Source organism: Micromys minutus, assembly GCF_963924665.1.
Source record: "Micromys minutus genome assembly, chromosome: 33".
In the NCBI taxonomy this organism is placed as follows: Eukaryota; Metazoa; Chordata; class Mammalia; order Rodentia; family Muridae; genus Micromys; species Micromys minutus.
The window spans coordinates 5,105,927-5,119,800 of record NC_137968.1 but is presented as its reverse complement, the minus strand read 5'-3'; the positions used below and the strand labels follow the sequence as shown (position 1 = coordinate 5,119,800).

At 46.2% G+C, this 13,874-nt stretch overlaps 1 protein-coding gene across 2 annotated transcripts in view; it reads right to left on the bottom strand.

Annotated features, from left to right (window-relative positions):
* Positions 1-387: 387 nt before the first annotated feature.
* The window catches only part of FZD6 (frizzled class receptor 6), a 33,594-nt gene continuing 20,107 nt past the window's right edge, over positions 388-13,874 (bottom strand). For both annotated transcript variants that reach the window (XM_080909481.1, XM_080909482.1), the window contains 4 exons: positions 5,486-6,503; positions 3,606-3,754; positions 2,479-2,907; positions 388-1,445 (listed from right to left, as the gene is read on the bottom strand). In XM_080909481.1, coding sequence (XP_080765607.1) covers positions 1,277-1,445; positions 2,479-2,907; positions 3,606-3,754; positions 5,486-6,503 — 1,765 coding nt within the window. In that variant the 3' untranslated portion in view covers positions 388-1,276. The remainder of the gene's footprint in view (positions 1,446-2,478; positions 2,908-3,605; positions 3,755-5,485; positions 6,504-13,874) is intronic.

Genomic DNA, 13,874 nt, shown 5'->3' with positions numbered 1-13,874 from the left:
TGAGTGTGGTGGCTCAAGCCTTTAACCCCAGCACTTGGGGGAGATAAGTGAACTGCAGAGAGGGGCGGATGGATCCCTGTGATCTGCTGGGTACAGACCGAGCACCAGACAGCCGAGGAGAGCTTCAAAGTAAGACGTTGTCTCAGAAAATAATAAAATAAAATAAAAACAGGCATGAGCAGCTATAAGTGGCCATAATTCCGTCTTGAGTGGTCATGAAACACTTAAAAAGAAAATCAATAGCTTGGCCTAATTTGTAAAAAAAAAAAAAAAAAAAAAAAAAAAAAAAAAAAAAAAAAAACCCTAAAATCTCACCTGCTAATTTACAGGCACCCAGGAGGAAAGACAGCCCTCTCATGCAGGGAGACTGTCAGCAAGTTCCTCCTCTGGGGAAGTCAGGAGTAGCCCTGAGCACTGACCACCTCTCACAGACCTCCGGGCGTGACACTGACTCTTTCACTGCAGAGGCTGCTGTGTGAGTTTCTTAGGAATCAAGTAACAGCTATCACAGTTGCAAAGGAGCTAAAATATTTTTTAAAAACATCATAAAAATACTTGATTCAATTTTCTAGGATTTTCAAAAAAGTTCAAATACTTATAAGCATATTTTCAAATATATATCTACGTATAAAAGGTACAAGGATAAGTTTTAAATATTTCAGCAAAGAAAAATCCTGGATTTATATCAAAAGAGTGAAACAGCATAAAATATCTTAAATACTTTAATGAAAGAATCTTCATAAAGAGAAGGAAGATTCCCCACGCCCTTTCCACCCCCACATTTAAAATTATTATTAACCTGGATATTCCCCCCCTTTTTTAGGTATAAATGCATTATATTATTTTTTTCTTTCCAGTTTAACAGTAGACAAAAGGCTAGGTGGTGATTCCCAGCACTCAGGAGGCAGAGGCAGGCAAGTCTCTGGAAGTTTGAGGCTAGCCTGGTCTACAGAGGGAGCTTTCGGACAGCCAGGGCTCACAAAGAAACCCTGTCTCAAACAAACACACACACATACACACACACACACAACAACAACAACAACAATAAAAATAAAAGCAACCAAACCAAAAAACCAGTAGACAAAGCTGGTTAAGTGCAAGGAAGACTGTAACAGAGTTCTCTCTGCAGTGCTGGGAGGTGAGCCCGGGGCCTCAAGAATTCCAGGTGAGCACTTCCCACTGGGCGGCCCTCCCCACTGGGTAAGCTCAGTAAGACAAATACATTGGTTGTCTCCAGTGTCCATACATTTGCTTCCAGGATAACAGACAGTTTTCTTCAGGCATCCGAATGGCTGCCAGTACCCTGCTCTTTCCGAGTTCCAGAAGTTGAGCGAACAAGGAGAGACGTGGAACCTTTGAGGCTGTTTGGTTCCGGAGAACTGGGGACCTGTAAATTGCTGCCCTCCATCAGGCCGGCCTCAGGAACGCTGCTCTTTGGACTTACCCTAGAAAACAAGAGCGTTGATATGCACAGCGGAGGCACACAGGATGTCAGGCATTCACCCCAAGCAGCCCTACGGGAGATAACCCTTTACAGCTCCTGGGTAGCACTTCAGACTACAACCTTCACCGACTTCACACACGTTACCAAGTGCTATTCCTGTTGAGCACCCTGTAAGACGCCATTACAGGGTTTAGAAATACATTGTCGGGCATGGCGGCACATGCCTTCGATCCCAGAACTGGGGAGGCAGAGGCAGGCGGATCTCTGAGTTTGAGACCAGCCTGGTTGGTCTACAGAGCGAGTTCCAGGACAACCAGGACCAGGAAACGCACAGATGCTCAAATCCAGTGAAAATAAAAGTATCTAGCTAGTTACACCTGGGTGGAGACATCAGGGGAACACTGGATACTTAGCCCAGTCTGAAAGGGCTAGGCAATAAAACCTTGGGAGCTTGCTACAGTTAGCTGTCGACATTCTGAGAAAACAAACAAACAAAAAAACAAGCTTTGGATAGTTTCTGACCATTGGGGAAAAATCCACCATATTCTTTCATGTTCAGAAACTGAAAACATTTAGTTATCCTCGCGTAAAGCATCACCTTTAGACAGAATAATGTAACTTAATGTTTCGTTTCCTTGAGTTGTTTCTTTTCCTGCAAGTTTTAGAGCCGGGGCTGGCCTTGAACTTGCCTCAAATTCACAAGCCCGCAGCTCCCAGTGCTGGGATTGCAGGCCTGTGCCGCCACCCCCAGGCTAGATGGTTATAGTCTGTCCTGTGTTCCAGACGCGCCTCAAACACTTATCGAAATGCCAAACACCATTAACAATCATAAGAAACAAACATCACTCTCCAAACTGAACGCCATATATTGAGATTCTTCTCAAAGCTAAGAACTAAACTTTTGAGGAGCATATTATTAGCTGAAACCAACTTCCTTAGGTCAAAGTACAGGCATCTCATCACAACGTGCTTTGGTTCCAGAGAAGGTCTGTGCCAGTAAAATCGTGACAGTTCATTAACAAAGTAAATCTCACCTTCCTTCACTTGGAGCCCCGTCTGATAAGCTGCTTTTTTCCTTCACGCTGCCTGCTCGGCTCTTCCGGTCGCTCTGTTCCCCGGACAGCTTGGAGCCGGACGCGGCTGCAGAGGCAGGTTCTCCACAGTCCCGACCCTTGGCTCTGGGCGTGTGGGCTCGGTCTGCTCTCCCCTCTTTCACGGACGCTTCCGGGGAGGTCTGGATGTCTGTGGAAGTTTCCTGCCCTAAGTAGTCATGGTCGGCGATTGCTATGGCGGAGGTGCCGTGATTTGTGGCCACGCCTGTGCTAGTCCCCATGGACTTGGAAATGACCTTGAGCTTGTGTGAGCCGGCTTTGCCGTGCTTCTTCTTGGGCTTCCCTTTGGAACTGTGCTTCAGGAAGAAGTCACAGGACTCCTGCAGCACTCTGCGGCTTTCACTGATGGGGCTGCGGGAGACGCAGGAGAGAAGCGGCTCAGTACATCTCAAGTGTCGCACACGGACACTTTCCCTCCAATCTACTTTGACTAGTGAGACATCCTGTGCGGGCTGCATTACCTAAGTGAAGTTTCTGTGCAAAAGCACCGACAGGGCTTTTGCTAACGGAAGCAGCGCGTGTGAGAAATTAAGTGGTGAAGCTTGAAGCAGTGAGTCACACAGCAGCACAATGGGACCGGCTGACTGTGCGCCACAGAAACTGCTAACTATCTGGTAAGCCAGGGACAGGGACAAGCAATGACCTCTGCTTGTTCTCTTCCAAATTTCAGTTGACAGGCTACGGTAAAGTTACCTGGGAAGGCGGATTTGAGATACACACAGTAAGTAAGGCGTATAGTTCTGAATGAAGATACATTCGCTGTCTTCCTGCCTGGGCACCACACGCAGGGCTAAGGGTAGGCTCTGCCTGTCCAGCTACACTTACGAAATTTGTGTCCAGTCATCAAATCAACTGAGAATTAATATATATGCATATATCCACAGCACATTATACACACCACATATAAATAACCAAAATGAACTATTTACTCTTACACATGAGCTGACATTACAGAATATGTCATTGCTTTGGGCAGTGATTCTGGGTAAACACTGGCATTTCGGTCTGTTTACTTTAAACCGATCTTTTGGTAACACGTCAGCTCTTACTCTCGCTTGCGGCTCCGCCTGAAGAACCCAGCCCATTCGGTACACGTCTTTTTGCTTCCGACCCAGAAGACCGCAGAGATACCAACAATTAATGTCATCAGGTATTTTATCATAAATAAAGCCAATTCTGGTCGAGCTTTTGGGTTTGCCTAAAAAACAAAACAAGTACTAACACTTAAAATAGGAAGAAAAATCAGCATTTTCAAAGTAAAGCTTAAACAAATTATAGATTTTAATCTGTTTTATTGTGAAAGGTTTGGCATAAATAAAATGAACAATTTTAAGTTCAATGCATCTTATTAAGTTCTGAACAGGAACGTTTATGCATATTAAAACATGGTTCTTAACATAAAAAATGCTTGAGTGACTTTCAGAACCTTGGAATGACTTGCTAACCTCTCATAAGTATTTACCTATTTTTTTTCACTATACTCTACACTTAAAATACATTTAAAATCCTTAGAAAGATGACTCAGCAGTTAAGAGCAGTTGCTGCTTTTGCAGAGAACCCAGGTTCAGTTCCCAGCACACACAGTAGGTCACAACTGTCTGTGACTCCAGTTCAGGGGAACTGTCTGTCCTTGGTGACACCAAGGACACACAGGCTGCACATAAACACAAGCACATGGGATGCATAGACACACGTGCCGGCAAACACATGCATCAAAAGTAAAAATTAAAACAAAAAAAGGTCAAATTTATATCTTCTAATCTTTCTGCATGAATGCACGTGTGTTTTGTTTGGCTATCACAAGTATTAGTAAGATGTGAGAGTGTGAAATTTCATAAAAAGTAAATCATTTTTTTGCTCAAAGCATACTAGTCTCAGTATATTTATTAAATAACAGTATTTCCAAAGATTGTAAGTGTTCAAGTGTAAAAGTGGAATACCTATGGAGCAGTGTGTTAATTTTGTAACTACGGTTCCTTTGTGAGTTCTAACTTACTCAGCCGGCCCCTGTTTACACATATTTAGCTTGGTTCCAGCTAGTTCAACGGCTGACGCTGCTGGAGTGTTCATTTTTGTATCACTTGAAGTGATTCTTCAGGAGGAGCTACGGAGAAGAAGTAGAGAGGGAGGGCGGGCAGAGGGAGGGCGGGGGATGGAAAAGCCACGCTGTCAGGAACAAGCCACACAACCAACAGTTCTGCCACTGAACTGCGTCTCCTGCCAGATAAGATCGATTTTACTTTCATTAATTAATTTACTTGCGACAGTCTTGCCGTAGTCCCAGGCTGACTTCACACTCAACAATCGCCCGCCCCGGCCTCCTAAATATACAGGCACAATGTGCACTGCTAAAATGCACTTTCTTTTAAATTCCCAAATTCTTATTTAAAAATTCAACGGAAATGCTCTAAGAAATTATGTTTTCAGGAACTTACAGTTTTTAATTAAAAAACAGCACCTTACGCTAACCATAAGCATCAGAGACACACATGAAACGTAGTTGCTATTGTGTGTTTTCCTTAGTTAAGAATGACAGGATGGGATGGGCAGAAGTCAAATCTATTTTTAGATGCACACACTGCACAAAAGGTTAAGCCCAAACATAGGGTTTTCCTACTCATAGAAGGGGTGAGAAAAAAAAAAAAAAGCCCTCTCCAATTCAGTAGATGTGCTTTTTTTCTTTTCTCCTCGTGCTGAGGCCTATTTCTCATGGTTGTGAGTCTGCTTTGATAACCCAGCTTAACTGCTGTTATCAATAATGCTCACAATGATCACGGACACTGGCTGTACTGTAACCGGCCAGCCCTGCAGCCTCACTCCCAGGTCTGACAGTTCTCCTCAGACTGACGTCTAAGTCGCCACCATGACTAATCCCAGCGTGCTTCCTCGTCAAAGGCAAACAGCGCTGTACTCCGAGCATGGCACCCACCTGATAAGGACACGGGATGCGGTACTGGTGACAATGATCAGAGAACCAGGTGATCTCCCAGGTGATCCTGTTCACTAGCTCATAGACGTAGCAGCCAAGAAGTGTCACTAGGGGCACAAGATACAGGCCACTGAAGACGCCAATGCGAATCATGAATTTCTTGAGCTTCTCTTGGTTCCGGCCGTCATGCTGGATGACTTGTCGAACGTGGTTTAAGGAAATGATGCCGGCCAACAGCAGGGACAGCCCGACGAACACGCAGAGGCACAGAGGGAGAAGGACGAAGTAGCGCGATGCGTCCAGGTCATAGAGGCCGACGAAGCAGACGCCGCTGATGTTGTCTCCTTCCACCTTGTTCATAGCGAGCAGCATGACGGTCAGGAACCCGGGCGTCCCCCAGGCCACGGCGTGGAACCACACCGCCTTCTGCTCAATAGCCTCGCAGCTCCATTTTCTCCCGGCAGCTAAGAACCACGTGATGGTGAGAATCACCCACCACACGGTGCCAGCCATGGTGAAGAAATACAGAAACATAAACACCACGCTGCAAGCCTTATTCTTGGACCCCAGCACGACCGTGTCCCCGAACTCCAGCTTCGCGTCCGCCTTATTACAAGCCGTGCTGTTGCCTAGCAGAAACCCCACAAAGTACATGAGCGACACAATGCTGTAACACACGGAGTAGTAGATGATCGGCCTCTCTGGGTATCGGAACCTTCTGACGTCAATTAAGAAAGTAAGAAACGTGAACAGAGTTGCACAAAGACAAAATATTGAAACTATTCCTATGAAACTTTTGGCAAAGTCCAGTTCATCGTTTTTAAAATACATGTTCGGGCACGGAGGGGCGCACTGGTCAATTCCCAGAAACCGATACCCTTGGTCCCCGGAAGTCCTAAGGTGCTTTGGACACCAAAATCCAATGTCCCTTGGGGCTTGATCTGTTTTCTTCTGTGGCCCCGAAAGCTCTGTGTGTGGTTCAGAGGTCACAGGAACAGTGTCATCACAGTATGGCAACCTGTAAAGTTCACAAAAACTCAACACGTGAAGTCATCACTTTTTACAGTTTTAAAATGTATTTTCATTAATCAAGGATTTCACATGCACGTACAATGCATTTTGATAATATCCTCCTTCCCCTTAGTCCTCTCGGATCCACTCCTACTTTATTTTATCTTGTTTTCCACGTATAAACCATGACCTTGTTGCCTTCATAATTGATGGAGACATACGTGTGAGGCTATGTAGACTATCTCCAGGGCTGGGTGGAGATTGGAGACTGACTGAAAACCATTCATGAAGCCTCAGCTCACGTAAACAAACATATCAGCAGAGGAACAAGAAGACAGGAAAACATGAAAATCTACTCTCACGGACAATAATTAGTCACACCATAATTTCAATTTTTTTTCTGCTTTTAAGACTATTTAAGAGAATGTAGAATTCACCCAACTCTGTAATCAGGCGAAGTACTGCTGGCTTGCCTAATTATGGCCTATGAACTATAAATCCCAAGTAAACTGACTTGTCTTTATCATCCATCAGGTGCGTTAGTACTGAATGTGAAAGTCCGCATGCCGGACAACTGCTCTTCTCACCGAGCACCAACCGACCCTCCTTCCTTTTCCTAATGTTCATAGCAATGCCTGGTTAGGAATACAATTAGGATGACTAAGAAGGGTCTTCCCTACTGTGACAGGGCAGAACTCACACTTAAGGACAAGACAATGGTCAGGACACAGGCTCAGGACCAGGTTGGCTCACGCCATTGAAGTGATTGGCTGCTTTCTTTGTGGACAAACTTGAGCAACAGCACTGCTATTTCTCTTCTGGGCATCTGGGCAGAACTTTATCACCAAGCTGAGTTTACAGACAATGATACTATTTTGAAAGGTTTTAAAACAATGAGTTTGAATGGCTTAAAAATAATGAGAACACACTCAGAACAAAAATAGAGAACATGCTGGAGAGGTGGCTCAATGGTCAGAGCACAGCTCCTGTTCCTGAGGACCCGGGTGTGAATCTCGGCATCCTCATGACAGGTAACAGCTTTCTGTAACTCTAGTCCCAGAGGGCTGGATGCCTTTCTTAGCCTCTGCGGGCACTGTATACAACACACGCTGCACTGACAGGCAGGCAAAACACTCACGCATTTCAGTAAAATGCTTTCTTAAGTTGAGAAAAAGAGGGAGAGGAGGAAAGGGGGAGACAGAGAGACAGATTATATGATTTTATATATATATATAATATATATATGTATATATATATATATATACAGAGAGGGGGGGAGGGAGGGAAGGAGGGAGAGAGGGAGGGAGGGAGGGAGGGAGGGAGGGAGGGAGAGAGGGAGGGAGGGAGAGAGGGAGGGAGGGAGGGAGGGAGGGAGGGAGAGAGGGAGGGAGGGAGAGAGGGAGGGAGGGAGATAGGGAGGGAGGGAGGATGAGAGAGAACAAGTAAGGGCCGACTGTATATCACACCCATTGATCCCAGCACTCATGTGGCAGAGGCCAGTTGAGAGCTGTAAGGTGGAGAGACAGCCTGGTCTACAGAGTGAGTTCCAGGTTAGCCAGAGCTCCACAGAGAGGCCGTGTCTCCAAAGACAGAAAGTAGAAGTATATCCCTGTGAAAGGAACGCTAGCAGTCTCTCAACTTTGTTTAAAGGCCGTAACAGCATCCATTTCGCTCAGACCTTTAGATAAAGCAATGAGGCAGAGCGGCAGGGCTTCCTTCCTGCCCTCTTCCTTTCTCTCTTCTCAGAAGAATTAATTGCCAGCAATTTAGTTTTCCTTCTCCCTAAGCATTTAAATGTATTTTACTATATTACTTACTAGTCATAACCTTATATGGTAGGTGCACAGGTTCTGAACTTCACATAAATGACATCATGCCGTCACTTCTACATGCAACACTAGCTTTCCCTTTACTACTGAGGTGTCAGTCAGCTGCGGTTCACCAACGGCATGGTGGCCGTTCAGTGTCACCGTGCATCACAACGTGTTGATGGTTCTTCTGTGAAGGATGCTCACGCAGTTTCTACTCTAGAACGTGAGGGGCTGCTGATGGGCATTTTCAATTCACCGCGTATTATTCCCTTGTTTTGGAAAATAGTTATGCATCTATCAGAATGTGTAAATTCCACAGAGAATACTTTCTTCAGCCTCGAGATAAAATACAAAAAAAAAAAAAAAACCAAAAAAAACAGTCCCCCCCCCCCCAAGTTACTGTGTGAAGTTTCACTATATAAACAAAATATTTAAAATTCTAAATCCCTAATGTCTAGAGACTAGGAAACAACATAATTAGTCAAGATTAAGTTCAAAGTTCAACGAATTGATGAGGGTCATTCTTAAGTTAACTGTGCTTAAGACCTTCTCCGGTGTGTTACTATGTAGACCAGGCTAGCTAAAACCCGATGCATACCTCAGGCTAGCCTCCATCCCACCTTAGCATTCTTAGTACTAAGATTATATGTGTGCACCGCTATGCCTGGCTTTCAAAATTCTACTTTCTTATGAACTGTAGCTGCAATTGCTGAGACCCACAAAATACCAGTCATATTAAGTGCATTTATTCACCGTCATAGAAAGGAGCAGACAGAATGAGGTGTGTCTATAATAGAGACAACTTTACCTTGCCCAAATATTACAGGGACACTGTTGTGAATTACAGGCAGTTGTGATCCACCTGATTGGGTGCTGGGAACCAAACTCCAGTCCTCTGCGAGAGTAATGCATGCTCTTAGTCACTGAGCCATGTTTCTAGCCCTGAAGCGTGGTTTCCTGACCGCAGGAGAGGCACACAGAGAAACGGCAGCATGAATGGGAATAAGAGAAAGAAAGTGCAAGACAGTCAGGTCTGAGACTCTGGCACTGTGGGCAGGCTGTGCTGTGGGGAGGGACAGGCTGTTCTGTGGGGAAGGGCAGGCTGTTCTGTGGGGAGGGGCAGGCTGTGGTGTGGGGAAGGGCAGGCTGTTCTGTGGGGAGGGGCAGGCTGTGCTGAGGGGAGGGACAGGCTGTGCTGTGGGGAAGGGCAGGCTGTTCTGTGGGGAGGGGCAGGCTGTGCTGTGGGGAGGGGCAGGCTGTGCTGTGGGGAGGGGCAGGCTGTGCTATGGGGAGGGACAGGCTGTGCTGTGGGGAAGGGCAGGCTGTGCTGTGGGGAAGGGCAGGCTGTGCTGTGGGGAGGGGCAGGCTGTGCTGTGGGGAAGGGCAGGCTGTGCTGTGGGGAAGGGCAGGCTGTGCTGTGGGGAAGGGCAGGCTGTTCTGTGGGGAAGGGCAGGCTGTGCTGTGGGGAGGGGCAGGCTGTGGTGTGGGGAAGGGCAGGCTGTTCTGTGGGGAAGGGCAGGCTGTGCTGTGGGGAGGGGCAGGCTGTGCTGTGGGGAGGGGCAGGCTGTGCTGTGGGGAGGGGCAGGCTGTGCTGTGGGGAGGGGCAGCGAGAAAGAACGGGCGAGCGGTGCAGAGTTAGAAGAAGCACTGACCACTGGTAAGTCATCAAAGGATGTCTGCAGCCATGTCTGTTTACAGTCCTGGCTTAGGATGTGCCTGGACCTTCACAAGCTGGGCAACCGGCTGCTGCCAAGAACTGGGTTGCTTTTTTGCCTGTTCCAAAGCAAAGGCACTTGGAAGGGTAGAGGCACTGCCCCAGGAACCGAGAGCCTAAAGTTTGCCACTGTTCGAGTCCCAGAGTCAAAGAAGCTGTCTGTGGAACTTCCGACCGTTCAGCAGGGCGGGACTAGGGCTCTAGTCAGAGATTCTCCTGCTTGCGCATTTGCCATAGATGACATCGGACTCTGAATACTGCTTTTACTTCTAGGGAGACTATTTCCAGTGATCAAATCAATTGACCGTTTAAAAAGAGGTGCTTGCTTTAAAGAAGTGAGATACAGTTTGATACTGGGGTTACATAAGTTCTTTAAAAACAGAGATTCCCCTTCCTGTGACAATGTATCAAGTCGTTCCAACACAGAACTAATTTGACTTGGGGTAAGAAATAATGTTTGTTCTCAACAAAACCTTACAGAGGGTCACCTCCAAAGCGGGAGATGCTGACCTGAGGCCCAGTGTGTGCTCTGGGAGTCAGCACCCTCCTCCTCTGACACCGTGCAGGCAATCCCATCAAGAGCAAACATCCTGCTCACAGATGTTACCTTTGAGAACAACCACAGTTTACGGATTTCATCTTCCTGACACTCAGATGAAAGCCCCCTGACACGGGGGATTCTTTTCTGTGGCACCTTGGGTGTGGATGACAGGATACAGGAAGGGCACAGTGAAGAGTGGAGAGACAGAGTGTCCCCTGTTCCCGCAGCTGCCATCCTCAGCCATCTGACTTCCTGCGGGCAGATCGTTAAACCCTTCCCCAGTGATAACCCCAGTGGCTCTGCCTGTCTGTATTATGACATCTCAGAATCCTGACATTAGGAATCATCTCAGGCATCCGGCTCCTGGTCTGTAAGCTCCCACGTATAGCGTGTTTATCAGAATCTGTCTGCAATGCTTTTTCAAGCCTCACTGGGACACCCCATTTCCACATGGCAATTCTTTAATTTCCACCAAGTTAATGCTGAGAACCCTCCGCAGTGCTCACCTCACTCTTCTTCCTTCGGTTATTTATGAGCACGAGTGCGCTGTCACGACGTTTGTATGTGTGCCCCGTGCATGCCTGGTGCTGTCGCAGACTAAAAGAGAGCATCAGAGTTCCTGGGACTGGACTAATGGGTGCTTGTGAGCTGCCATGTGGGTGCTGGGAATCGAACCCGGGTTGACTGCAAGCCATCTCTCCAGCCCCACTTCCATATTACCTTTGCATTGTATCCGCCTGATGAGACTTCAACTGCAGATAACCCAGTATCTGCTTCCCAAACACACAGGCCCAGCATCCCACCACTGCTGCTGAATGTGTCAACAGACCATGATTGCAGTAAATATTAAATACAGAATTGGTTTATCTCTCTGCCAGCCCTGAGTTCTCACTCCTGAGGCCGGGTTTTTAGTTTGGAGCCGCGTGCACCTCTGGCGCCTGGTTCGAGCCGACACCGCGGCCCAACTGTGCGCACAACTCCCTTCCCTGGCGGTTTTCAACACCTATTCTCTGCCTGTCCCGGGGTGTTTCTCTACCCCCAAAATCCCACAAGCAAAACTCTACAGCCCGATAGCTTTTCATACAGGTTTATATATTCAACTCTCAATCCACAAATACTCTACACAACAAGAGTTACATCAAATAGGAAAAGATACAAACTGCCCTTCTAGATGAGATACTAGACCTATAAAATCCTTAATGTTCATAGCTATTTAACACCAATAAATCCCACCTGGGTCCAGCTGGTCCTTCGGAACCTCCAAGTTGTGATGACCTTCCCTTTCTGTCCTCTCACCTCCTCCGCTTCTCCGATCTCTGACCTCTCTCGTCCTTGACCTCTTAGACCTCCCTTCTCTCCACCCCCTCATCCCACCCAGTTACTGGCTTTCCTTTTTATTAATTAAAATGGGAAGGTTCAGTTGGAGTCATGTGACTAGGCAGCCCTTCTTGGGGAAGTGGAATTAACATTAAAATACAAACAGCTTCGGGACAATCTATATTTCCTCCTTTTTGTCCAGTTAAAGAGTTTTTTTTTCCAACTATAAGATGAATATAACTGTTACTGTTTTATAATTTATAAAGAATAAGACAGCCTTAACATCTAGCCTATCAATTTTGTCTATTAAATAAAGCAGTCTTTTATCTATCTTGAAAGACTATAATTCTATATCTGACTTATATCTCGGTTTTAGATTTTTATGTCATCTGGAAATCATCTTTGGAGATGATTAACTTTCTTAATGCCAAACAGCTGGTCTGGCTAAGAGGCTACCAGTCTTCAACAACATCAGAAATCTCAGAATGACTAATATTACCCGATAATGAGAAACACAAAACAGAGCTTCCAAAACTAGCCAATAAATAGAGACTGCTGCTGATCACTAGGACAGTCCTACCTCTCTCAAAACGTTGGAGCATCAGTCTTCAGCCTTCTGGCCCAGGATCATATCTGACAGACCTTTTAGTGCAGAAATCTGAAGGGCTGATAATTTTGACTTGGCAAAGATTATCAGTCGACTATTCCGCAGAGTGTCCCTTTCTGGACAGTATTGTGTGTAGATGAATGAGGCAATTCTTGCCAAGTGGCTGTCTCACCACAACTGGAGCAACTCCACTGATGCTCAATTTCTTCTTAGAATCTAAGGGGTGATGTCAGGAGCAGACAAGTCTCTAGTCAAATGATTTTAATTTAAAAATGTCTATAAATATCATATTCTGTGGACTTCTGACGCCTTTGAAGATTATCTAACTACATAAAGCATCTCTGAACTGTGAAGCCTTGACTACTCCTGGTCATCTTAAATTGAAATTATCTTTTAAAAAAGCAGCATTTTAATGACTCAGAACCACGAGCTTGTTCTCTAACCCTCAACGACATTGTTTAACCAACTAAACACAATGTTTAAACGTTAAATCTGTATCAAGTCAACCTTCAGTACTGTAAAGACTATAACTTTAACAATCTACAGACCATCTACAGGTTATAGTGTCCACTATGACCTCAGGCTTAGCCACATCACCTGAAGGGACAGGGATGTAGCCTCTCTGCAGCTGGCTCCCTCTTTGACTCCACACACCTGTCACTTGTCAATGTAGACTTCGAGGCAGGGCTCAGCAGGATGCAGATGTGGTTATTCCCAACAGATACTAGCAGGGAAGATTCCTTTGGGTACCTTGGTAACCATGTGACCCTAATCCTTGGAACCGTCCTGACCTCCATCCTACCATTACATCAGAGGACCCTCCTATCCACACCTGGATCCTGTGTCCTCCTTAGACAACATCTAGGGACTGTCTCCTCTACTTTCTATATGCCTTCCTTTCCCTTAATTCCAAAGTTCTCAGTCCGTGTTTGCTCCTTTGCCTCTTACTAACCCTGTCCAGTACAACCCCAACCACAGACAAACTCTACTGTCTGTCTGTCTGTCTGTCCTCTGTTCACACCACTCATCTCATTACAGTGAATCTTCTGAGCATCCGTCTTGCCACCATGCCCTCTTGCTTTGTTTCAACACCAAGTTTCCTGCAGACTGTGCAAGTAGCTGACTTAATTTCCACTCCTACCATTAGTCCCCGGAAGCCCACCACCTCAGTAAGAGTGAAGACTTCCCCAGAGTGACCACAACCTGGGCTTCCTCATCCCTGGATCCCTCCCTCCTTTCTGGACCCACCCCCATTTCCCACTTTCCTTATTAGTTCAGTCGTGACAAATAAAACCAAACTCCCAGGGGCTGTTGAGGTGAGTTCTGTACCTTTGCCCTCTTCTGCCTCAGCAAAGCTGGAGATGAGAGGTGGCCTGGAGTCCCGACCC